The sequence below is a fragment of the Candoia aspera genome, chromosome 7 (assembly GCF_035149785.1).
Source record: "Candoia aspera isolate rCanAsp1 chromosome 7, rCanAsp1.hap2, whole genome shotgun sequence".
NCBI lineage: Eukaryota > Metazoa > Chordata > Lepidosauria > Squamata > Boidae > Candoia > Candoia aspera.
The window spans coordinates 59,360,650-59,387,376 of NC_086159.1; the positions used below are offsets into that span (position 1 = coordinate 59,360,650).

Sequence of the window (26,727 nt, forward strand, 5' to 3'; positions counted from 1 at the left end):
TGCCAACACAAACACAGAAATGATCTGTATAAAAAGTACTGGGAGAGTATGTAGGAATTATACCTTTCCCCCAAAGCAGAAGATGTCCTGAGAGTATTCACAGAACCCATTGCAAGGAGATTTGAGATTTTGACTCCTTTCTTGGGCTTAACAATATGTAAACCAGTGACTATTTTATCTTTGAAAAACATTCCAGCTAAATTTCCCCAATTAGAATCAGCAGCCGCTTGTTTTGGAAGTGTTCTCAGTCAGCACATATTGTTCTTTCACTTTTTAGAGACCTACAGGAAAGAGATACCACAAAATCCAAATGCTTTTTTTACCATCAATCAAGCAGGAAGGAAGTGCCACAAGAAAACCCAGGCAAAGCACTTAAGTAATTCACTTACAAAGAAATTGTTGTATTTCTGACATAAGAATCTTTGCACAGTTGATGTAGGCTGCAGCTAGATGACCAAAGATCTGAGTATCACTGAGGCAGATAAGCAGTGAGAAGAACAGAACGTGGGTCCAGCAACAAAGACTCAAGCCTTGTTGGGATGGATCTTTGATACATTTTTCAGGATTTCAGTGGTTCCTGCCTACCTACTTAAGCTGGCCAAGATGCTTAAGGTATGCTGCCACTCCTGATTGGTCAAGGTACCCTGGCTCGCAGCTGGGCAGTTCCTCTATCCATATATACTTTTTCAGGAGTTCCAGCTTGCCCACTCTGGTAAAGCCTTTAGGATGTTCTCCTGTTCTCCACTGGTTCAGGCTATCACACCTAGCACCTCGTGGGGTCCAAGGAGCAGTTGTATTCTACCTTTTCTCCCATACTTGAGATTACTTTTCATTTTAATTCTTAAATGAAAATGCAAATCACTCTTGCTAACCTAATTTATAAGTTATATAAGTTATATCTGATGATAACCAACTCTGCCTCTCAATTTTGGGCCAACCAAATCATGCTGTCAAGGTCCTGTCCCAGTGTCTGGAGACTGTGTGGGCCTAGATTGGGAGGAAAAGACTCAGGCTCAATCTTGACAAGAGCAAGTGGCTGAGGATATTTGGGCTCCCTGGATCTGGGGATTTTCCATTTTTGGTTTTGGATGGAGTTGTACTTCCCCATTCAAGATCGGTATGCAATCTGGGGGTTGACTTGGACCCACAGCTCCTGCTTGAAGGGCAGGGGACAGGTCTGGTCATGGGGCCCTTTGCCAAGTACATCTAGTGTTGCATTTGCACTGTTTCTTGGACCAGGAAGCCCTTCAGAGTTACTCCATAGTCATCTCATGAATGGATTACTATAAAGTGCTTTACATGGGACTGCCTTGCAGACAACTCAGAACATACCGCTAGTCCAGAATGCAGCAGGCAGGCAGTGATGGGCATATCTTTTTATGTCCAGATGACCCCACTGCTCCAGGAACTGCACTTGTTACTAGTTTGCTTCAGGGTGCAATTCAAGATGCTGTTTTTCACCTATACATCTATACATCTACATTTTACCCACACATAGAGCCCGGTTATTTGAGGGTCTGCCTGTCTGGTTGTTTCTGTCCAGTGAGACCAGGCAGAGTGGGTGCCCTCAGGGTCCCATCAATTAAGCATGTCACCTAGTAGGACCCAGGAGGCATGCCTTCTTTGTCACGGAGCCTGCCCTCTGGAATAATATTCCCAGAAATTCAGATGGCTCCCATCCTGAAGATGTTCAGGAAGCTATTAAAGACCTGGCTTTCATAGCTTTTTAATAGCTTATTCCCAGGCTTTGCGGGGGTGGGGGGGCAGGGGTGATAGTTGAGCCCCTGTTGGATAGGTTTTTTTCCTTTGTTTATATGTCTGTCTTTAGGCCACTCATAGTTTCTTCTCTGATTTTTTTTCCATTATTTTTTTAATTGCAAGCCACCCAGAGTTGTTGCAAGCAGGGCAGCCTTTGAATTGTATAAATAAACAAACCAAACAATTTATTTATTTATTTTTCCATTTTTGCTCCTTAACGCAAAGCAGCAAGTATGCAAAATGCTCAAAAGCACCCCTAAACGATATGATGTAAATGTATAACTACTTTGGGCAGAACAATTTTTTTTAAATCAAGTTTTTAGAAAAATAAGTTCTGGAAGACTGCTTGAGAAAAGTACATCTGAAATTACTAGAGCAAGAACTGATAGGATCGAAAGGAATGAGGTTAAATTAGGCAGTATGCAAATTATGTGCCCAGTTCTAATTTATGATTTTATTTACTAAACTGAAAAGGCATGGGGAGAGGTTTTGTTTTGTTTTGAAAACACCTCACTAGCACTAATATCAGAAACAAGTATCACGTTTGCAAGAGAGAGTAAAACTTTTTACCTTAAGGGGATCAGAGAAGGATTAAATTGGTCCCAATGCAGAACAGGCCACCAGGCCTACATACATTCCAAACTGGAATAGTTGTCATACAATTTGCGTAACAAAATACAAACTCTATGTATTTGCCTCCCCCTCCTGACCCCAGCTTGATGTGAAATTTCTTTAAGGCTGGCAGTAAAATCTGCCCAATTGGCATGAGAAAGAGTAAAAGACAATACTAAAAGGGCCTATGAAAATAAGAAGGAAAGGCTGTTTTGGAATGGTTGGGGATGTTGAGTGTAGCACCTGTCTATAATTTTTTAAAGCAGTTGTTTCTTTTCCCAGCATCTGGACTCTGTACCTGCCATACAGCCAAGGGAAAAAAAAATACAGTTGTTTTAAAGAACTGCAAACAGATGCTACATCTGTCTTCCTGGGTGCTCTGAAGTACCTTTTAAAAATTGAATCTGAAGCATTTAAATAGTACCATCCCTTATGGGATTTTTTCTCTTTACTGGACTGAATTTATTTATTAAAAATAGATTTAATCTGTATGTGGGGGAAACATTTAGATCAATACCTTTTCAAGATCGTTCAGCTGAAGATGAGCTTCAGCTTCATCCTTTGTGATGAGAATAGTGTTCCAGGGAGACCATTCGTACCACTTATTCCACCTAACCATGACCAAATCATAGAGATCATCCCAAGCACTAAGAGCTGACTGAGAACCCCAGAAATTTTCAACCATGTAGTGTAAGTCTTGCTGCTGCAATATAAAAGCAAGAGGACAAAAATAAAAATAAAATTTTAAAAACTTACCACAATTATAAAACATATAGTTGCTGCTCTGACTATTATTATATGCCATACATAGTCATTACATTTTTAATTAGAGGTTGAAATGCTATCAAGGAAACTGTTCCTCCCTTCTCTTTCTTTCTGTGGTGATTGTGATAAGACACAATCAGTTTATTTATTCCAAAAGATGCATGCCTCAAATACAGGTTTTTAGAAGTTTATTGTAAGGTTTTTACACAGATGGCTATTCTGCTTCCTCTCTTGGCAACTTGCTTCTTGCTGTTAGAACATTTTCTTGCAGCTAGCCACTTCCCAGATCCATGCTGTTTAGAAAGAAATGTTCCATGCGCCCGAATCCACAAATAGAGATTGTACATAATTAAATTCAAAATTATAATATTCCCCCATCGGTGAATTACTCTCTTTTCTGCCAACATATTGAGAAGCAGTTAAAAGCCTGAATTTCCAGGTTGGAATTCATCAGTTTTATACCTAAAATTGCATAATCTTGTATTAGCAACATCAGTATTGCTCAAATAATGCGGGATTATAGTATAATGGATATTCTGCTATAAATAGCCGGTAAGTCACATTGGCTTTAAAACTATAAACAAATTAATAAATGTTTATGATGATTCATGATGTATATTTTAATTATAGGACTGATTTTATTAATCATCATCATCATCATCGGAAAATGTATTGCAAATGAGATAACTATATCACAGTTATATAATTTAGCAACTATGAAGTACCATAACGTATAAGGTTGCCTTGATCTTCAATCACATTGATGAATGTTACAGTAAGGTACCTAGAGAATAAATATAGCCACATGATCTGAGCAAATGCCTCCAGCACTTCTTGCTAAACTGATCTGGATAAAACAGGTTCAGTCCAGGGACACCAATCAGAAACGAGACATGATCATGATCCACAATGTACTTATAATGACAAGAATCATTACTAGCAGATTTAATTATGCAGAGACTGGGAGCAGATTTCCATTATAAAAGAAAATCATTATTAAGGATGTGTATTAGATTCAGATATATTTTGAACTGAATCTGACTGATATAGACAGATTTTAGAGACATCTCAGTAAAATGAAACAAGGCTCATATCAATGCAAATCTGAATCTGAATTTTCCTGAAGCTTTCATAGTGATTCAGTTTTCAAATGAAAACAGACAAAAACAGGTGTGCAGAAAATTGGAAAGGAAGAAAAGATGTGATTTTAGCAAGGCTCTCCAAACATAATGCTTTGATGGAGGGGCATCTAATTATATATTATAACACTGTGCAAATATGGAATGCTTTTTGCTAGTTGAGTTTTAAATGGAAAATTCACTTGGGACCAATTCATTTCCGCTTTTAAAGCAAAATAAATGGGGCTCATTCACACATATTATAATGCTTTCTAAAACAATACACAACTCAGTAAACATGTAAACATATTGCTATTTCTTAATAATATTTATATTTATTGTATATTTTTGCGCTCAGATATAGAACTCTTTTTTATGAAAATGATTTCCCATATAATACAATCTTCTTTTTGTATTCTACATAATTATCACTGTGTATTTTCAGTACAGGATGAATTTCACTAACCAAGATGCAGCAACTTGCAACTCTGCTTATATCGCTGGCTAAATGTGTAATTACTGTTTAGTAATATAATTTAATTCAGGAACTTCATCATCTAATCCAATTTGATATGTTCTTAAATTCTACCTAATATGTTTCAAATTCTTAAAGTTGTATAGCTAATTTAAATGTGGTGAGCATAGCTTATTATTGACTTTTTCACCCTAGAAATAAACAAAATCAAATTGCTTCAAATTCACTATGGCTCAAAATGTTCACAAATACTTATCTACTATAAAATTCAGATTGCGCTGAGGTTTAAATTAGGTAAAAACTCCTTTTTGAGGAAGTTAAGAAGAATCTATACATGAAGTAGTGACAGCAGCTCTGATGCAAACCACGTACAAGAATTACTTGGTTATTACAAGGAATTCCAAATGCTCCTTCACCTTGAATTTCCTTATGTCAAGTAAAAATATGAGGCAAGAGATGAATTACTGTATTTTTAAAAAAGCCTATTTCTTTTATACTGACATAATAAAAATCCTACCAGTTTTATGTCTTCTACATTTTCTTTCATATCATTATCTTCCATACTCTGCATACCTGAAGTAGAAAGGCAATCTTAGCACCATCGTTATATTTCATTTCAGACTCTCTGAGATTTCGAAGCATCCGTTTGTACTTCAAAAAGGCTTCCCTCTTACGAGCCTCATTGTCCAGCTTGCAGCACAGACGACACCGGCCGACGGCGTGAGAACTAGCAGATATGGCAAAACTAGTAGAAGGCAGATATTTTTTGCAACCAAGGCAAAAGTGGATGTTGTGATAAAGCTTCATTGGATCAGCTGGTACCTGCAAGAAAGCAGATGTGCTATAGTAAGATTCTTTTTTTCATTATAAATCATGAGCCTGGTCCAGAGCTTTCCATTATCATTCTTTCAGTGGATGGAACTGAACTAAAATAGAAGAGCAGCTGAAGGGTTTTCAGTAAAGAAACTGATCTGGATTCATCTGTAAAGGTGAAATCTATGAAGATAACATTGATCTGCACTGCTAAAATCTGTAAAAACTACACTTATGCAAGAGATCTGTGGTTGCATTTGAGCACACAACAGGCTTCTGGACTGCAATTTTATTAACCATAACTGCAATTTGAATTAGAAATAACAAAACTGAATTGTATATATATTAACAGTTAACTTATCAACCAAGCTGTAATGGTCTACATTAACTGCTGTCCCATTGTCAACCTTATAAATTAGTTGCTGTATGCATTCATTTACCTACCTTTCATGAGTTATGAAATATCTCTCTCTGAACAAATTACTGTCATATAGCACAATATAGTAAACCTAGGGATTAAGAATGTATTTTTAAACTTTGGTATATGTAGCTAAGTTTAAAAGGGATGAATATTCTTTTAAATTATATAAAATACTTTGAGAGGAATGTAATATAGGCCAGAATAGTTTTATTATACAGGCATTGCAAGTACAGTATTTAAATATTCCATCTCTTTGCATATCAAATAGTCTGGTTTGTTTGGTTGCCATTCTGATGCTCCACCAACTTGTTACTTCAGGTTTTACTTCTGTGATAGCATTCATAGCCAGCTCATGAAAAAATTCAAAATGGAGCTATTCCTCCATTCTTGCCCTTCATGTGATTTGGAAACTGCCTAGAGATATGTGTCTGTGCTAGTATAGAATACTGAGAAAAAATCAATAAATATGCAACTGTCCTGAAAACCATAAAGGAGGGAGATACCTGTGTAGTTAAAATGCCCTATTCAATTTTTATCAAATGCACTTTCGCATGGCACTATGTCCACTACTCAGCCCTCCAAGGCATTTTGAAGATACAATCAATCGTAGTACAATTGTCTTCACTGCTGTTGACTTTGGAATGGACAAGAATGCCTTAACTCAATCAGTGTTCCCTTTAGTCAGCAAACAGGAATGCAAAAATCACAACTGAGTCTCTGCCCTGCTTCCTGAAGGAAACTCTGAGAGTAACAAAAGTCCTCTCACTCTCACAGAAAAAGGAAATATAAATTATTAGCCACCACCCCATGGTTTGGGGTGTGTACATGCTGTATCTGGCTATTTCTATAAAAAATCTGAATAAGGTATAAGTTGTTATTCTTCCTATATGTAAATTCCACTAAAACTGTGATGATTGGATGACAACATAGTCATTCAGTGGTGGTTTTCCAGACCATGTTTGCACGTTTCAGTGTTCTGCCCTTAGGAGGCTAAGGTGGAAAGGAGTGTCCTGTCATGTTCACCGTTGCGGTGTTTCTGCATCGTAACGGTTTACTTGCCAAGGTGCTGATACGTGTGCTGGCTGGGAGGGTGCTGCTGAGAGCCTTGTACTCAAGACGTGCTGGACTGTGCCAGGGAGGAATGTGTTTGGGCTATCTCTTAAATGTCAAGGTCTTTTTACCCGTTGATCAGCAGAGCTTGTTAGGAGCACCTGGGAATGTGGGTGTAATGATTGCCTATTCCAATAAAAGGAGTCTCATCAGTAATTACTAGAGAAAACTAATTTATTGAATGAATAGTATGCAAAGTACGAAGAAAGCTGAGAATGAGCAAAAGCGCGCCAATTACAAACTTAAAAAGCCTTGCTCCCGTTGCGAACCCTCCCCTCAGGCTAGCATAGCAACCACCCACCCCAGATGCTAGCAACCGTTAGAATCGGCCTGAGAAAGTAACCTTGAACAGCAGAGATAACCCAAACATACATTCCAGAAGATCACAAGTCAGCACAAAGGAAATTTACCAGCGTGGCCAGGCAGGCACGCAACTGCAGATATGACATGTGAAACGTTACGAGGAACCATAAACATCGGAACGGGAACATGACATACCGCCCCCCCACAAAGAAAAAAAACTTAATTGTTAAGGCGCAGGTTTATCAGGGTAAGCAGCATGAAACTGAGCAACCAAGTGGGGAGAGCGCACATGTTGTGCAGGGACCCACTCTGGATGAGAGAAATGCTTCCAGCGAATCAGATATTGCAGAGTGGAATGGAAACGTCTAGAGTCTAGTATTTCCTTGACTTCGAAATGTTGTTGACCATCAATCATTATGGGGGGAGGTGCAGGCGGCTCAGGATGCCAATGGGTAGACTCCACGAATGGTTTAAGCAAACTGCAATGAAAAACAGGGTGTAAGCGCTTGAGATTGTGAGGTAAGTCCAACTTAAAGGTAACAGGATTAATCTGAGCAACAATAGGAAATGGACCTATGAACTTGGGCGCCAGTTTTTTGGATGGTTGAGGGGATTTGATGTATTTGGTGGAAAGGTATACTCTATCCCCTATTTGAAAAAGAGGTTGTGGTGCCCTTTTTTCGTTGGCATGTCGTTGATAAGTGGCTTGAGCATCGGCTAAAGCTTGCTGTAGTTTTGGCCAGGAATCTGCCAGTTGTGAGGCCCAATCGGTCGGGGAGGTGGGCGAAGTAGACGGTGGAGGCAATTCAGGAATAGGGACAAAGTCATGGCCAAATACAGTACGAAAGGGCACCGCCCCAGTACTTTGATGCACAGCATTATTGTAAGCAACTTCAGCAAATGGCAGGAGGTCTACCCAGTTGTCTTGTTGATAATTAACAAAAGCACGTAAATATTGCTCCAACGTGGCATTAACCGCCTCAGTATTCCCATCTGTTTGGGGATGAAAAGCCGTGGATAGCGCCTGTTTAGTGCCCAATAGTTTCATAAATTCCCGCCAAAAGCGTGAAGTAAATTGTGTTCCTCTGTCGGTCACCAAGCGGGCGGGGCTACCGTGTAATCTGTACACGTGAACTAGAAAGAGGCGTGCCAGCTGTTGTGCAGATGGTAGAGACGCACAAGGGACGAAATGAGCTTGCTTCGAGAAAAAATCCTTAACAACCCAAATGACAGTCTTTCTCTGGCTAGGAGGTAGATCCACAATAAAATCCATAGAGATTTCCTCCCAGGGGTGGGAGGGATTGGCCACTGGCTGCACAAAGCCCTGGGGTTTCCCCCCTTTTCGTTTTGCAGTAGCACAGACAGGGCAAGACTTGACATAGGCTTTTACATCTCGCCGGAGGGTTGGCCACCAGAACTGTCGACGCACTAGATGAATAGTTTTTGTAAAGCCAAAATGCCCAGCTGTTTTATCGTCATGAGACCTGAATAGCACGGTTTTGCGCAAGGTTACAGGCACATAGAGGCGATCATCTTTCCATGCCAAACCTTGCTTCAAAGTAACCGCGCTCTGATTGTTTTGCAACCAAGTATCCGATTTCAACTCTGCCAGAAACCTTTGTTGCAAATCTGCAGGAACGGATACATGTATCGCTCTAGGACCGGCAGGGGTGTCAGGTTGCTGCGCTCGCGTCTGACTGCGAGTGACTGCTGCTAGTGCCATTTGGGAATCTGTCCAGAGGGTTCCCACCACATCTGGGGCTGTTCCTGAATCCTGGGGTTGGCGCGACAGTGCATCAGCTAAAAAGTTTTTCTTTCCCGGAATGAATCTGAGTTTAAAATCAAAGCGGCTGAAGTACTGAGCCCATCGCACTTGCTTAGGGCTGAGCTTACGAGAGGCAGTAAGGGACTCCAAGTTTTTATGATCAGTCCACACTTCAAAAGGGTGTGCCGCCCCCTCCAATAGATGCCTCCAATTCTCCAAAGCGGCTTTCACCGCAAAAGCCTCCTTCTCCCAAACATGCCAGTGTCTCTCTGTCTCAGAGAATTTACGTGACAGATAAGCACAAGGCTTTAATTGTCCTTGCTCATTGCCTTGCAATAAGAGGGCACCAATAGAAAAGTCTGAGGCATCGACTTGCACCACAAATGGTTTGTCAGGATCGGGGTGTTGCAAGATTGGTTCAGAGGTAAACAGTCGCTTGAGTTGGTCAAACGCCTGTTGACAAGCAGGCGTCCATTTTAGGAGTGCCCCTGGATTCTTTGATTTGCGGGTGTCTCCCACACCCTTTGTTTTGAGTAATTCGGTTAGGGGTAAGGCAATCTCAGCAAATTTTTCCAAAAATGGACGATAAAAATTCGCAAATCCGAGAAACGATTGCAGCTGTTTGCGTGTGCGTGGGGGCTCCCATACTAAAATAGCCTCAATTTTGGCAGGATCCATTTCAATGCCTTTATCTGAAATCCTATACCCCAAATAATCAATTTGTGTTTGATGAAATGCACATTTGGATAGCTTGGCATACAAGTCAGCCTTTCTCAATTTGGTTAACACTTGCCTAACCAATTGCACATGTTCCCTCATGGTTTTTGAATATATTAACACATCATCTAAATAAACCAAAACCCCATTGAACAAGTGGTCGTGCAAGACCTCATTTATCAACTGCATAAAAACCCCAGGTGCCCCAGCCAATCCAAACGGTAACACTTTATACTGAAAAGCCCCAAATGCACAATTAAAAGCTGTTTTCCATTCATCCCCCTCCCGAATGCGAATGCGATAATACGCCTCCCTTAAGTCCAATTTAGAGAAGATTTTCCCCCCCGCCAAGTGGGCTAACATTTCCTTGATGACCGGGAGGGGAGATTTGTTTAATAGGGAGACTGCATTTAACCCACGGAAATCCGTGCATAGTCTTAAAGTTCCGTCTTTCTTTGATCTAAAGAGTACTGGAGCACCCACTGGTGAATTGGCTGGTTCTATGAAGCCCCGCTGTAAGTTTTTGTCTATGAATTCACGAAGAGTAGCCAATTCCTTTGGGGTCATTGCATATACCCTTGGTTTGGGCAACTTGGCATTGGGAAGAATTTCAATGGCACAGTCAGTTTTCCGATGAGGCGGCAGCCGATCTGCCTCCTTCTCCCCGAACACATCGGCAAAGTCCTGGTATTGGTCCGGGAGCCCTTCCAATGGTACAGCGAGGGTATGCAGCATTGACAGTGCTGCCCTCCCCACATTGGTATCCTCCTCCTCATCATCCCCAGGAGGGGCTTTATAGAACCCATCTGCAAAAGTAACAGTTCGGTGTACCCAGTTTATACTAGGGTTCTGTTGAACAAACCAAGGCATCCCCAGAATGACCAAGGGACCACCCACCGGTGCAACTACAAAGGGCAACTTTTCCCAGTGGCTACCCAGTTGCAAAGCCACTAACGCTGTAGACTGGGTGACTGGTTTTCCCCCCGATATAGATCCATCCAATTGGGTGAAAATCATGGGACGTTTCAACGGGAAGGTGGGTAACTCCAAAGCAGCTACTACATCAGGATGCATTAAGGAACGTGAGCATCCAGAATCAATCATAGCCCATAGTTCCACAGTTTTTGTAGGGGAACCGAGCTTAAGTCTCACAGTTAACGTTGGGAAATTTCCACTCACCGAGACATGATCGCGCCCCTCTTCTTCCACCTGCTCTTTGGCGCTTTTTAGAGCAGGTGGCTGGAGTTTTCCGCCGGTTGGGAGGCTTCTTTTTCGTCTTGCCCACCATAAAACAAGTCTGCATCCTCCACCAGCTCTGCTACTGTCGCTTTCAGCTTCCTCGGTGCCACTGGTGATTTCCCCCCCGATCTGTCTCTCCGTTCCTCTGTCTCTATTTCTTGAGCCTCTGCCAGTCGAAGTTTCACACGTCTCCCCCCCTCCCGGCTCCGTCCTCTCTCCTTCTGCTCCCTACTTGGGGAAGGTAAGGAGGCTTTCTTTGGAGGCCTGCTCGGCGGGGGCCCTCCCCCCCAATATTTCCGTTGCTTTCCCTGTTTGTCTACAGGGGAAGGGGGGGTTGGGGACGCGGAGGTGTCAGGAGAGTCACAACGGGAACATGACAGTGGGGCTGTACTGTATGCGAAGGAGGGGGTGGGCTGATGTTTGTACGATGATATTTAGTTTGAGTTTAGGCGTGCTTTTCTCATTCTCAGCTTTTTACCTGTTTGCACTCTTTTCTAAATAAACCCAGAACCTGAATTGTGATTTTGAGTCTGAGAGTTTTATTTGGATTAAGGCAATCATCACATAAAGCTGAGAATCATACTTTAAACCAACCTCGCTACTCTTTACCGGAAAATTTTCTTGCGAAAGGGGAACTAGCGATGGCAGAGGGGGGAAAGGATCCTATGGAGTTCGAGGAGGAAACGGGACAACTTCCAGAGTCGACGTTCCCGAGCAGGGACCCGAGCCCCATCCCACCCCACCCCCCAGTCGGGGGACTCCAACTCTACCACTGGATCGAAGAAACCCCCGACGGATGACGTGACGGGACAGGAACAATTTCTGTGGGATGCCCTGATGGACCCCCGGCCCGGCACATCCCGCTCCACCTGGAAGCTCCGCTGGCCCGACACTCCGAGGGGGGTGCGCCCAGACGTGTCGGGGAGCCCGCTACCTGAGGGGCCGGGGCTAGAGGACTCCGCCACACCGGACAGAATCAGGGTCCTGGAATCCAAGATCGAATCGATGGAACACGTCTTGCGCTCTATGTCGGCTGCCTTTGGGGACCTCATGAAAATTGTCCGAGGTCCCGGAACAATGGGGCCGCCTAGCCTCCCGCCTTCACCGTCACAGACTGCTGAAAGGAGAAGCCAACCACAAGACTTTCCATCAGGTCCGTGGGGATCCACTCTCGTAGGGGGGGGCCCTAGTCGTCCTTCAGGTGGGGTCCCACAGCTTGGAGGAACTCCCCGGGAATTCCTGGTAAAGTTTGATGGTGACCCCGCTAACCTATCTTTCTTTCTCACCAATGCCGCCAGTTACATGAGACGGCATGGCCACCTCTTTTCTTCGGAAGAAGAGAAGATCTCGGCGGTGGCCACGAAACTGAAGGGCAGGGTGGCTGACTGGTATGTCCAGCTGTCGGAGATTGAAGCGCCAGCCCTGGCAACTTTCAATGCCTTTTTGGCTGCGCTGAAGTGCTATTTTGAGGATCCCTTGGCTAAAGAGAGGGCTAAGGACACTCTTAAAGAACTAGTACAAGGGCAAAAGCCTGTTGCTGATTATGCTCTTGAATTCAAGGTTTTGGCAGGTAAAGTTCCTGAATGGTCCGAGGCCACCTTGATTGATCGATTTAAGGATGGCCTCAATCGCGAAGTCTTGCGCTGGGCGCTTGGGCGAGACGATCCGAACTCTTTACATGACTGGATTTGCCTCGCTGGTAAAGCTGAACATGCCCAGCACACCTTTATGATGGCCACCAAAGAAGACAAGCCTGCCACCACTACCCAAGCACCATTTCTACCATCAACCTCTAGATGGGATACAGAGAAACAACGCCGCTTTGTCCGGGGACAATGCATCACATGTGGAAAACCGGGTCACCGCGCCGTCAACTGCCCCAAGGCTAAGGCACCAGATCGTCCGTCCAAAGTGCCACAAAAGACAACCAAGAAACCACTCAACCCTCCTTGCAGATTGACAGCAGCACTGGCGACTGCAGACAACGATGATGTCTACACTCCGGGAGACGATTTAACTGCTCTCGACCAGCCAGCGGAAAACGCTTTCCACCTGCCTTAACCGGCGCCGCGGGGTAGGTGGTTGAATCCGGGCGCAATTCCAACATGGTGAGTGCTGATTGCCCTATCCTCGCTGTCAAAATTGAATTGGGATTTCAATCCAAGTCCGTCGAGGTCTGGGCTTTACTAGACTCGGGCTGTTCCAGATGTTTAATCCATCCTGACTTAGTCAAGGCATTGGATTTGCCCTGCTTCCCTCTTCCAAAGCCGCTTTTTCAGCAGCTTGATGGCTCCACGGCGGGGGGGGGGGGGCTGCCACACAGTTTACTGGGGAAGTCGCTTTGCGTATGGGGTCCCACTTCGAACTCCTTCACTTCATCGTCACCCCAGTGGGAAATCCTTTAGTGGTGTTAGGGATTCCATGGTTCACCTCTCATAATCCCTACATCAACTGGAGGTCCCGCTCCATTACCTTTGAGGATGGCTTCTATCAAGCTCCTCTCCTGGGTCGTTCCATACCTATGACAGCGGGGCGAGCAGAGATTGTTGATTCTCTAGCTTCCCCATCCCCCTTAGAGGGTCTACCGACTACGTACTCAGACTTTGCTGATGTTTTGGGGGAGGAGGAGGCCGACCAATTACCCCCCCCATCGCAAGACGGACTGTTCCACTGAACTTCTTCCTGACGTCCCCTTGCTGAAGCCGAAGATTTACCCCATTCTCAGCTTTTTACCTGTTTGCACTCTTTTCTAAATAAACCCAGAACCTGAATTGTGATTTTGAGTCTGAGAGTTTTATTTGGATTAAGGCAATCATCACATGTCCTACTTGAACCCAAACGAAATGAGGTAAGAGTTCAGTGTATGCTGCTTGCATAAACAGGAAAATCAGGCCAGCTGTTTCTACAGGTATTGCGATACTGACAAGAAACAGACTGAAGAAATTAAGACTGAGTTTGCTGATCAAGGCTGTGACTGAAATCTATTAGCAAGTTCAGGCAGCAAGATATGAGGTAAGTCTAGAATCCCTGTGAATGAAAAACGGCTCCAGGCTTACTTCAAATTGGAAGTTTTGCAGTGTGAACTATGCTGCTGCTGAGCAGGAAGGAAATAGACTTCAATAATTCAGGACAGCACTGTGGGGACAAAGTGATGCACTGCTGATGCCAGATCAGCACAAATGTGTGCAAGGGCTCAGGGTTTCAGATTCACGATGTTTCCTGAAGAATCTACCTGTTTACCATAGTTTAGAATTAAAATTTACTAGTTATTATAACTTCACTTTGGATGCAATAACCTTTCACATTTGCTACAATCTATGCTCTGACATAACTGCAAATAAAACTCCTGTATAAAAATGAACACCAATGAAATTATTTCAATATTCACTTAGTTACAGGATGGATGGAGTGATTCCGTGTAGAGGGAAGAGGGAATGGCCTTGAAGGACAGCCATTACCAAGGCAATGCTCAGATAAAAGGGGCCTAAGCCTGAACCAAGAATGTAACATGAGGAAACATCTTAGACAAGCCCCTCCTTAGTTCACACAAAGATAAAGGAAGGGAGGAGGGAAGCACATTCAGCCTTGCAAAATTCTGTTAGTATAGCTTTACAATAAAAGTAGTATTGACCTACATGGCATTGGTTTTCTAGTCTGATCTACCTTGAAGGGCTGACATTCTGTATAATCATCATCAAGATCAAACTCAATCCAAGGATTAGATGGGCTTCTACTATGAAATGCAAACTTCTTGTTTGCCCAAGTATTTTTTAAAATTTCTCTGTCTTTTTATTAGCTGTCCTATAATTGCTTATTATGCTGTAAAATAATATATGTGTTATTTTTGCATGTTATTTACTTATTGTTCAATTTATTGTTTTTTACTCTGATGAAGTGTTAAGCATGTTTTATAACTATGCTTGGGGTTAAGGTGAATCTTTACTTCCCTTAGCCTTCTTATAAGGCATCGCAATATTATCATCCCAACATCAGACCAGGGAGAAAACCTAAGGAAATAGTGTGTAGGCTAACAAAAAGAATGATGAAATCTGACCTTGATTTCACAGTTCACAATTCTACATGTTGAGATGGGAAAGTTGTGGCCCAGCAGATGTTACTGATTTATAGCTCTCTTGTTATTGTCTGTGCTGGTTGGAGACTGGAAGCTGTAATTCAGCAAAATTTGGAGCACTGCAATTCCTTAATTTTGCTATGCATACCTATTGGCAAGTCCATTTTCTTCAATCACACTTATACGAGGCAAATGCGATGTCATATTAGCAATTCATTTTACTGTATTGAAATATTCTTCTTTCCTATCTGCTAGGTGGCAGACAGCATCCTCCACCTGGCTGTCAAAATGATATCTGACTTTTGTATCATTTCTTCATACAGAATAGTCTCATCTATTCCCCTGTGTTTTGTATATGTATTTCTTAGATAATCAAGCATACTCCACGACAATAATAATGTAACACTTCAGATTCTAAGCAATTTATAATATATAATAACATACAATAATACTATATTTAAAAATCTACAATATAACAGTGCAATAAAATTGCATCTGGCATCACTGGCTCCACAATAATTTCCCAAAGGCCTTCAGAAATGTGAGATCTTTGCAACTTTCTGGCAGACCATAAGAGGGGGCCATCCTTGCCTTGGGGAGGTAAGCTGTTTAATAAGCGGGGAGCCCCTACAGAGAACACTCATGACCCTGGTAGGAGGGGGACCATGAATATGTGACTTCTGACTATCCAGGCCAGGTGGGCATAATGTATCTGGGAAAGGTGATCTCTTAGATACCCAAGCCCCAAGCCACATAGGGCTTTAAAGATAGTTACCAGCACCTTGAATTGCACTCAGAAACACACTGGTAACCAATGCAGTTCCTGCAGCAGCTGTTTAACATGGAATTATCAAGACTGGCCAGGAACCCTGTGGACCAGCTGAAGTTTTAGGATGGTCTTCAAGGGTAGCTCTACATAGAACAAATTAAAGGGATCTAAGTGAGAGTTATACATTGACTGGACAGCCACTGGACTGCTTAAACAGAAAAGAAATTTCATTTAGCTCCATATTGCATTATCATAATCATGTAAATTTAACAGAGGAGGAAAATACCTTGAGAAGTCTTGCAACCTCTGGATTAAAAAGTGGTGTTTTAATATACTGAAGAAATAATGTACAGATTCTTTGTCGAAGTCCTTGTAAATTACATTCCTTCACTGCCCTCATCATGAGGTCTGCTTCTCTATCAATTAATTCCACTATTTCATGTGTGAGGTTACATTCATGTTCCTGCAAAAGTAAGCAAAATGTTCAGCAAACCATAGGCACACATTTCCTTATACTGGCTGGTCCTGTAATTTTTAATACAGGTTGCCAGTTATAATAGTTTATAAGCTGCAGGGCATCTAAAACATTTGGAGAATGGCTTTGAAACCATCTTCCGAGAAAGGGTCAACAAATAGTCAAAATGACAGTTGGATACTGCATAACATTTCAGAAATCCTTTGCTTTTGGAAATGTGAATACTTCCCCCAACCATTAGTTGTGTTCTTTAAGCACCTGATTGTCCAAAAAGATAAATTTTATAACAAGTTACATGTAATTCTTTTTTCAAATGAATAAAGAACTTTTGGTATGGAGCTTTTTTCTTCAGTGCAAATAGCAGTGGAGGGAGCCCAATCCAGATTAGACACACACTGAAGGGTCCCTTCCCCTATCAGAATTGCTTATCTGCAAAAACAACCCACTCAAGCAATTCTTCACTGAAGGAAAGGCACATCTTCTAGTCTGGCTTTAAGACAGACTTGAAATCAGGCACTTGTTTCCCTGCTGTTTAAACTTATTGTTATATAGCATATATCTTATGCAAATAAAGTCTTATTTTATTTATTTATTTATTTTCTATCCCACCTTTCTTTTTTTTTAATAAACAACTCAAGGCGGCGAACATACCTAATACTCCTTCCTTCTCCTCTTTTCCCCACAACAACAACCCTGTGAGGTGAGTTGGGCTGAGAGAGAGTGACTGGCCCAAGGTCACCCAGCCGGCTTTCATGCCTAAGGCGGGACTAGAACTCTCAGTCTCCTGGTTTCTAGCCTGTTGCCTTAACCACTAGATCAAACAGGCTCTTATATTTAAATACCTTCCTAATAGGTCAGTATGCTTAGGATCATAGACCTCAGACCTTTTTCATCAGTGTTCAAAATCACTGAATAGTGCACACTGTTGATGGCACAGAACACATGCGTTCCTTTGGGCCCTTTCAGTTTTTCAGTACTGGCTAATTGAGTTATTTATTAGATTTTGATCTGGCTTCATTCATTCATTCATTCATTCATTCATTCCCAGAGACACTAGGAGGCTACCAATTAAAAAAACACACATTTATTTTGTTTAAAGATTAATATGGCTGCCCAATTGCAACAATGTGACTCCTGGGGGGCATAGAACCATAAAACAAATCACAATATCTCAATGACAAGAACAAAAACCCCAATAAGGAAAAAAAATCACACAGTCACAGCATAATCACAATATACTCAGTCCCCCAGGATGAGTCCACCTAATATTCTGGCTTCAGTGCCTGAGGGAACATCCAGTCTTCAAAGCCTTCCTAAAGACCAACAGAATTGGGTCCAGGCAAATCTCAGGGAGGAGATCATTCCAGGAGACAGGGACCACAATCAAAAAGGCACGCTTCCTGGGTTGTGTCAGATGGCATCGTTTCACGGAAGCGACCAGGAATGTGCCCACTCTAGGTAAGTGTGTGGGATGGGCAGAAACAACCAGAGACAGGTGATCCTGCAAATATCGTAGTCCTGGGCCATGAAGGTGATAACCAGCACACTGAATTGTATCTGGAAGCCTACTATGAGCCAGGGCAATAGAGGTGTTACTCCCACAAAAATAAGGAATAAAGCCCTCAGACATAAATACAAATGACGAACATCAAACATTTACTTCTAAGGGCTCAAAGCAGCATTACACTGTACCCCTTCTCCAAATTTCTCCACAACAACAGCCCTATGAGGTAGCTTTGACCAAGGGAGAATGACTACCTCAAAGTACACAACAAGTTTCCATAGCCAATGAGAGGGTCTCCCGGGTCCTAGTCTGACACCTGAACCGCTACACACTGTTGATGTGTGACACCAGTGTGTGTGTGTTTTTTTTAAAGCCTTGGAAGAACATACCTTCACTGTATGTTTCAGGGTTAACAGCACATCTAGCCGCTCATCTTGGGGAAGATCTTTCATACTAATGCTGCGATAGATTTCAAGTAATTCCCTGGCCCGCAGTGTGAATTGTGTATCCATTTCTGTGGTTCTGCCATCAAATGCTTTCCACCTTTTTGGTTCTGCACACTGGGAAAACATTTTGAACCAATGGTTACAGAACAACAAGCAACAAATGAATAAAGGAGAGTGATTAAAGTTTAATGGAAGCTCAGTGGTTGCTTCTACAGTTTTAACACTTTATTTTAGCTAACTGAAGAATAATCATTATTCTAAAACATCAGCAATTTCTAAAAGCAGCTTTTTTGATAAATTCTTATATATAACTGTGAAGTTCAGTGGTTTATTGTAAAATTGTAGTTTCCTAATGAACACAAAAAATTCAAAGGACAATACAGAAAATAGGAAAAAGACTTATTCATACATTAATGGATTCAACAGAATGCAACTAGAATCATTATCATCATATAATAACAGTTTAATAAAGCTAATCTGTTGATAGAGCTGAATAAAACATTTTCTAAAATGTATCAAGTTTGCCTAAATTCTCAAAATATGGAAGCCATTAAAACTTTTCTGAAATAATCAATCTTCTGCAAATATAGACTCCACATCATACCAATGAAATTTTTACTGAATTTCTGGCAATCATGCTGTTATAAAAAAAAAAGGATGGGCAACAAATTATCAAAATAATGTAAATGAACAGAGCTTTAGGTTTGCAGTCAGATGTGGGGGAGGTGGGGAGGACTGGAAAAATAAAATAGGGAAAGGCAATTAATCTCATGCAGTTGAGCTAAATCTGATGTTCGCTATGGATTTAGTCATCAAAGTTAAGTTTTTTTCAAGACTGCTATAGATATTGCTTGGGAATAAGCGCTACTTCATTATAGACAAGAATAATAAATTATTTGTAATTTGTATGTAAAACAAAAATAAAAAATAACATTGATCAATATGAAACATTTAGCCAAATAACCAGAAGGAAAATAACATATGGGGGAAGATACTGCATTGAGTAACTGGGTCGCAGTAAACCTGTTTCAAACCAGGAACTGACAAAGGACTAGTTTGTGGTTGCCCTCCCATGTCATTCCCTTGATGCAATGCACATAAAACAGGGCCAGGGCTTTGACTGTGTAATTGTGGCTACCATATTGACTGTTTGGATCTCCTGCCATGAATGCCCCTGCCTAGCTGGTAAGTTGGAGAGCCTTAACAATCATTTGACCCCTGCATTTGGGTTGTAAGTTCCTAGACTCCAGATCTGTGGCCCACCTACACTATGGATTCTACATAGTAGAGGAGAGAGACATGCATATTACACAATTGTCTGAGGGAACTGGTGATAGAAAAGCCATGATAAACTGTGAAAAAAGCAACCCACATCTGATTTAATTGTTTTTAGAAAAGCAACCATAGCAATAAACCTATCTTTCAAAAGCTCCTTTTCGAAGTGACTAAATCCTCAGCCTAGGGTTATTCTTTACTTCCTATGTAAATGCAAAAGCTGGAATGAACACAGGTGGGTGGATATTAGGAGATTTCTGGTCCTGGCTTATGGCAATATTCCCTCTAGCCCAATGTTTCTCAAACTTGGCAGCTTTAAGCTGTGTGGACTTCAACTCCCAGAATTCCCCAGCCAGCTTGCTGAGTTGGTCCATACATCTTAAAGCTGCCAAGGTTGAGAAATACTGCTCTAACCTGTCTTGGCCTGCTTAATAAGCATCAGCCAGGGCAAATTAGCACCACAGAGCATTCTTCTAACTGTCTTCTCAACTCTTGGTCCCTTCCTGCTCTAAACTATGTGTTTGGGGAAAAAAGGAACAAAGCTGACTGTGCTGTGTTCTTTCTTGAACTTTAGCAATCCTATTTCCACAGCTCTAACAAGCTTGAATGCACAGCAACGGTTTGCTACTGGAAACAGAAATCTGTACACTATTAAGAAACTCCTATTTTTCAAATTATATAAGCATTAAAAAAATAAAAATAGAATTTCATAAATGTGAATTTGACAGATTCTTAGTGGGTTTAGTTCTATAATTAAATGAAGTACAGATAATTGGAGCTGATGGATTGAAGCCAAAACCGATTTTGAAAATTGATGCAATAGATTTTTGCCTAAGTAATAAAGTTCTACATCTTTCAATTAGAGCTAGCAAATACTTGACAGAATCAGAAACAGAAGATTGTTGCTCCAACATAATTAAAGTTGTATTAATTTGTTTCCTCATGCATGCATGATAAAACAAATCCTTCATATTGTATTATGAGACACTGTAAGCCAGCCAGAGTAGCTGAAGTGATTTAAAATAACTGATCACAGATTAATTTTCTCTGCATGTACGAAAAGTTTTAACTTAGACTTTGTTCACCAACCTGGTTTGCTCCACCCTGGGATCAGTGCCTGTCCTGCATTCCCAAATGTCATTTGACTGCAGAAACTCTCCTGCACCCAGGTTTTTGGTTCAGCACCATCATTAACACTATGAAGTCAGCTTTGCAGGATTAATGTTAGAGCTGAGGGATGGGTAGTTTTCCATGGGTGGGAATTCTTGCCTTGTCGCAGAATCTCCTATCCCCTTTAACCCTATTAAAATCAAGGGTCTGTGGTCACTTGGTATCATTCTAACTAGGCTTACTAAACTGCTGAAGTTGAGACAGTTACATCTTGAAGCATTTTAATTGGATTTATTAAACCAAGTTGAAACATAATGGTTTGCATATGAAGAAATCTATAGTGGGCTTATAAAAGTGCAATCTACTATGTTCCAGAATCTCCCAGCCTCAACTCTGTGGGTCATACAATAAAGCATTCTGAAATGTTTCCTAGTCCAACTTTTCAATATGCAGAAGAGGCTGAAATAGGAAGAAATTGCTTGAACACCCGAAAATGATGAAATTACGCTACTTATGCAGTAATTACTTACCCATCTTTTATTACATAAAAGGTCTTACTGATTGCTCTTTCACACTAGCTTTTGGGCAGAGACCCCATTTTCAGGATGCAGGTGTGAGCTTGATATACATTTGTCTAAATCCAAGCAAGGTGTTAGCAATACACTAGACAACCAGTGACCTGTTGGCTCATTGTTTCAGAGATATTTTCTTACCAGATTCCTCAATGCCTTCAACAATGGCAGAACTTCTAATGTGCTGGAAAAGTTCTTAAAAATTTAGAGAGAGATGTATCTGCCTTGAAAGTAGCCAATGTTGAACTGTATAGCCCAGTCAAACATCAAGAGTTGAGCACAGGAAATGTTTTATGACATTTTCTATTACATCATAAAATGTTTTATGATAATTTTAATGTCATAAAATGTTTTATAAAATTTACCAAATTTCTATTCCATGGGAGTCATGGGTCCCAGATTTTGGATGCATTCTTTAAGTTAGTCTGTGGAAGGAAAGCCCATGGAAGGAAAGAGAAAAAGAGGGAGATCAATAGCAAGGTGGATGGACTCAGTTACCTTGGTGATGGGTGCACCTTTGGAAGACCTGAAGGACCAGGTTGTGAACAAATCATCCTGGAGATAGTCTAATTTATGCTTATGGCATAATTGTGTGTGTGTGTGTGTTAATATGTGGTGGTGCACGTGTAAAACACAGGACACAGCTGGACAAAGACCAGGGAAGTGAAAATAATTGTCATCACCCTAGGCACCTGAAACCTTGAACCAAAGTGAAAAAGAAAATTAAACTATTTCAGAGGATTCTCCAAATGCACTGTTTGTGATTGAACCACAGTTTTACAAGCAGAGTCAGTAAAACCAGAATGAGCTACCAAGATACTTAAGTCTATTTAGATCTTGTACAACCTTTGTAACAATTTAGAACAATGCCAGATTTCTCAGAACACTAGTTTTTTATATCCAATTTTGTGTCATCTGCATATTTCATGAGCAACCCTTTCACTCTTTTGTTTTAATAATTTATAACTACTGTAAACAATACTAGACTGGACCCAGGAGGGAACTCTGTGACACACTACTCAACACTTTTCTCCCTCCTGGTTGAAAAGAACCACCAATGAATGTTCTCTCTCTCTATTCCATTAGTCAATGGTAATTCCACTGAACCTTCATCTCTTCTTACCCACATTTCAGCAGTTGTTGTTCTCCCAAAATATCTCATTTCTTAGCTTCTGCTGTTATTCAAAACAATCCTGTGAGAGTCATAAATTGTCAGAAAATTATAGTTAGATAGCTGTCTTTTGTGGATGGGACGGAGATGGGAGAGAGATTTCTGTTTATTAAACTAAAGTGGGATTTTTGCTTATTAAACTGGAGTTAACTACTAACTGCTTCTTCCATCTAATTCAGTGATGGAATGTGTCTCTGAGCAGGGAGGTGACGCTATGGAGGTTGCAGGAGAGGAATGAAGGGGTGCATTCTAGGGGGAGAAACAATCTTACAGTTTGGAGGACCTTGGGCAGCCGGCCAAGAAGCTGAGACAGGATCCGCCTTAGATTCCCTGGAGTATTCCTCCCTAGCACCTTTTGGCCTTGCCTAGTTTGGCAAGATTCTGTATATGGTAGAAACAATAAAGAACTAGAGCTTAATTCCTGGCTCAGTGTTGTTTCTTTGCCTCAAACCCTGACAAATTCTCTGTTTCAGCAGGGAATTGGACTTAGAGCACAAACATGGTAAGGATTCCTATACATTTCCTCCCAATGCAAACAGTGCGTTAGCAGGGGAGAATACTTATGGGGAAAACTGAAAGGACTGAAGCAATTTTAAAATTATTGAAAACAGTATTTATGGATCCCATACATTACTGTGCGTTTGGAAGTTTCAAAGCTTCTAAGTTTATTTCAAGCATAGTGTTGGCTGCTAGTGACATCTAGAGGTAGATAACCAACTTAAGATATTTATCCTAATTAAAATAGTAATAATAACTTCTAATTCTTATGTAATTTTCTTATCCACTGCCCTATTCTTAGAATTAGTTGATACTGTTCCAAAACAGTGATGAATCTGTTATTTCCTATCTCTGCGTTCCTACTTTTAATTTCAGTCTGAAGTTTCTTCTAATGAAGAATTCATCTTAATGTCAGACCTTTGACTTCGTAAGATCATCATTATAAGAGAACACTAAAAGACAAATGAAATACTTGGGTATTTAGCCCAAATCATACATGTGAGCAGACTCAATTGTCCTCTGAAAGAAAAATCACACACAAATAGGGTATAATGCAGAATAACAATTTATAGTTCACTTGTTTGGCTTAAAGTATACCTGATAATTGGTCACAGTTTTTCACCCACAATTTTATACCACTGTTAATAGGATGTGAATTCAGTGATATATACAGAATGAGGGAGCCATTTAACAATTTTCAATTTACTAGAATCATAGCTCATTTTACTACTGACCATGCTGGGGTATAGTGACTTGTGATGTTGGCTAAGACAACTACAAAATCAGATGGATTCTAATAACAGTTTCTGTACAGACCATACAGCAAAATGCTAGCAGTATTGATGGAGAGAAAAGAGACTATTATTTCCTTTTTTTTTTCATAAATAGAAAACAAGCTTTCCTGCATTATTCCTTGAAATAACCAATGGACTTGGCAATCTTCTCCAATGTAGTATCATCCAGATCTGTTAAACTACAGCAACATTCTGTATTGACTATACAAGACATGGCTGTAGACCTACACATCTGGACAGCATCAGATGGGCAGGGCTGTGCTAGAGATTTGAAAAGGAGTAGGCCACTGGAAGCTTAAAAATGAGATAAAAGGGATTGTCATTAATTGTCTGATACGTTACAATGTCAAACTAACCAGCAGCAATATGATCTACTCAGGAGAAGCAGACAAAAAAGATTTTCTCCTGGAGTTGCAACTCTATCAGTTTCTTCATCTGAAGAGAAAACAGGATGGTGCATATAGTTAATTTCATTATTGATGCTGGAGTTCTCCCCTAAATACACAGATGGAAAACTTATTTTACATGTGAAATAACTATTCTTCATGAAAGGCCTTGCACAAAATTTCAAATACATTTTCCTGCAATGGAGCCAAAGGGGCCCGATGTTCTAACAGTGATAGAAATGAGATATCTAAGAATATAACTTCTGGAAATGTGAATGAAATTACTATAATAAATTTACCCCACATGCCTCTAATGCAGTATTAATTAAAGGTTACAGAGGGCATGGTACACATCATTTTCAATAAGAAGAAGTAATTAGGTAAATTAAGATGTAAGTGGTGGCTTCTCTGTACATAGGTGAAAAGAAATACTCATCAAATTTATGAGTATACATAAAGGCTTTTAATAACTGTACCTAATGAGCTGATTTTACTGCCAGACATGCATAAAGCTCACAAATCATATCTCCAACTGCTAAGTTAATTACTGTGCTTTTCTTCAGTATGCTGTTAGTTTGTAAATGTTAATTTGGGTTTTTGAACTCTTGGTACACTCAGACAGAAATTATCTCACTGACCTTTTCCAGAAAGGACAGGATTGCTTTTTCCTGGTTCTCTTCTGCTACACTTATTTTATGTCTCCCAATGGAAGCAATCAGCTGCGTCTCTTTTTCTAAAAGTCCACAGAGAGCCGCTTTCCGTACAGCTCCAGTGAAAGTGCTGTTGATGTGCTCAACTTCCTCTTGTCTCCATACTGTATCAATAACAAAAAAAAACAAGTTGGTTTTTTTTTCAGCTCTCATTTTTTGATTAGCTGTCACCAATCATCAATATGAAATGAATTTTTTAAATTAGTTAGGTCTTAATAAACAGAAGCTATGTGAGTTGCTATTCGGTTGTTCTAAACTATTATTTACGATTTAGATGTTCTAAGATATATACCAGTACAAGTTATTCAAGTCAAGTTAATTTCATAATATGAGAAAGTTCTTCTGTAATATATATACATCCTCTCAGGTCATTCCTGAGCTTAGCAACATGTAATAATACAGCTAAAAAGAAAGGAGACATATAGGTTTCTATCTATGGATAAGTAAATTCTATCGAAATAGCCAGATTATGCTTCAAGTAGGACCAACCCGTTTGCTTTCAGAGCAGTGATACTGATGATTCTCCTATGTGAGATTATTGGTGGGGGGGCTTGCGGGGGATTGGCTAGGAACCTTTTTTTTCTGTGTCTGCGTCTTCATTATGGAATACAGTAATTTTCCCTCCGAGTCCAATGGCATAGTCTCTAATGACATTTAGAAACACAGTCAAAACGGATAGTGACAAAAACAAGCTTGCGATGATGAATAGAAACATTGCTCATGAAATGGGCACTGTTGTTGTCTGTAACTGTGATAAGCTCATAAGTATTTTTATTTTATTTCATTTATCTAATCTGTCCCATTACAAACCAGGAAAAGGTCGACACAATTTCTGACATTAAATACTTCCCCTCTTTTTAGGATTATTTTATACTTTATAACAATTTTTTTTTAAAAAAAAACACCGTGCTCCCGATGAATTGTTCATTTAAATAAAAAATCTATTTCTAAAAAATAATCTTAAAAGAACCACAACTTGTGTTAAAATAGAAAGCACATTGTTAAAAATGAAGCTCACATTTGGGGAATTTGCATATAGAAAGCCTGCACCAAAGACATTCACATGCCAAAGGACAAAAGCATAGTGATTTCTGTAACTTTTCTGGCCAATTTTAAGATGTTTATATATTAGCAATGTGAATGTAAAAATGATTATAAATGTGTTATATAATTTATTCTTTCTTATTGGTGGGGAGGGGAGTAACAAACCAGAATTTTATTTTCTATTCCCTATTATTTTCTATCAGCCTTTTAGGATACATTAAATTGTCAAAAAGTTCAGTATTCTACTTCTCAATTTACTTTTCCAAACTGCACCAAAGACCAGAAATATGAATATACGATAATCCAATGATAACAAGTTTGCACTTTTAATTACAGCCCCTTTGGTTTGCATTCCTAAAGGAAGACTTATAGTATTTAAATAGGGTAAGTACAGGATCAACGTTCCATTGATTTTTAGTCTGAGCAGATTCTTCATTGACCATGGTTTATTCACCTATCATCAAGTAACTCAGATGTTAATGATGTTACAATATGCATTATCCTTTTAATGTGTTTACTGATGTGTTGCATTTCTACATTTTTTAAAATCAATGTTTCTGATGTTCTAGACAAGTTTTTATATATACACAGCCGTCACATATGTGGCTTCAATTGACCATGCATATAATTATGCATCTTTTTGCTTGAAACAAATAACAAAAAAGAAATAGAAGTTACAACCAGCCAGTCATCCACTGCCATGACAGCTAAAGTACTGACTATAAAGGATAGGGATTTCCATACTCTGTGTGAGTCGGGCAGCCTTATAAATCTGTTAAATAAATAAATAAATAGATGAATAAAT

The 26,727-nt window shown here is 40.4% G+C and overlaps 1 protein-coding gene across 1 annotated transcript in view; it reads right to left on the reverse strand.

The window, feature by feature from the left end:
- Positions 1 to 26,727, reverse strand: part of IQUB (IQ motif and ubiquitin domain containing) — a 38,072-nt gene that overhangs the window by 926 nt on the left and 10,419 nt on the right. The window contains exons 7-11 of the mRNA XM_063309559.1: positions 24,807 to 24,982; positions 18,306 to 18,476; positions 16,224 to 16,400; positions 5,302 to 5,550; positions 2,888 to 3,073 (exon numbers count right to left, since the gene is read on the reverse strand). Of these exons, the coding sequence (XP_063165629.1) occupies positions 2,888 to 3,073; positions 5,302 to 5,550; positions 16,224 to 16,400; positions 18,306 to 18,476; positions 24,807 to 24,982 (959 nt within the window). The remainder of the gene's footprint in view (positions 1 to 2,887; positions 3,074 to 5,301; positions 5,551 to 16,223; positions 16,401 to 18,305; positions 18,477 to 24,806; positions 24,983 to 26,727) is intronic.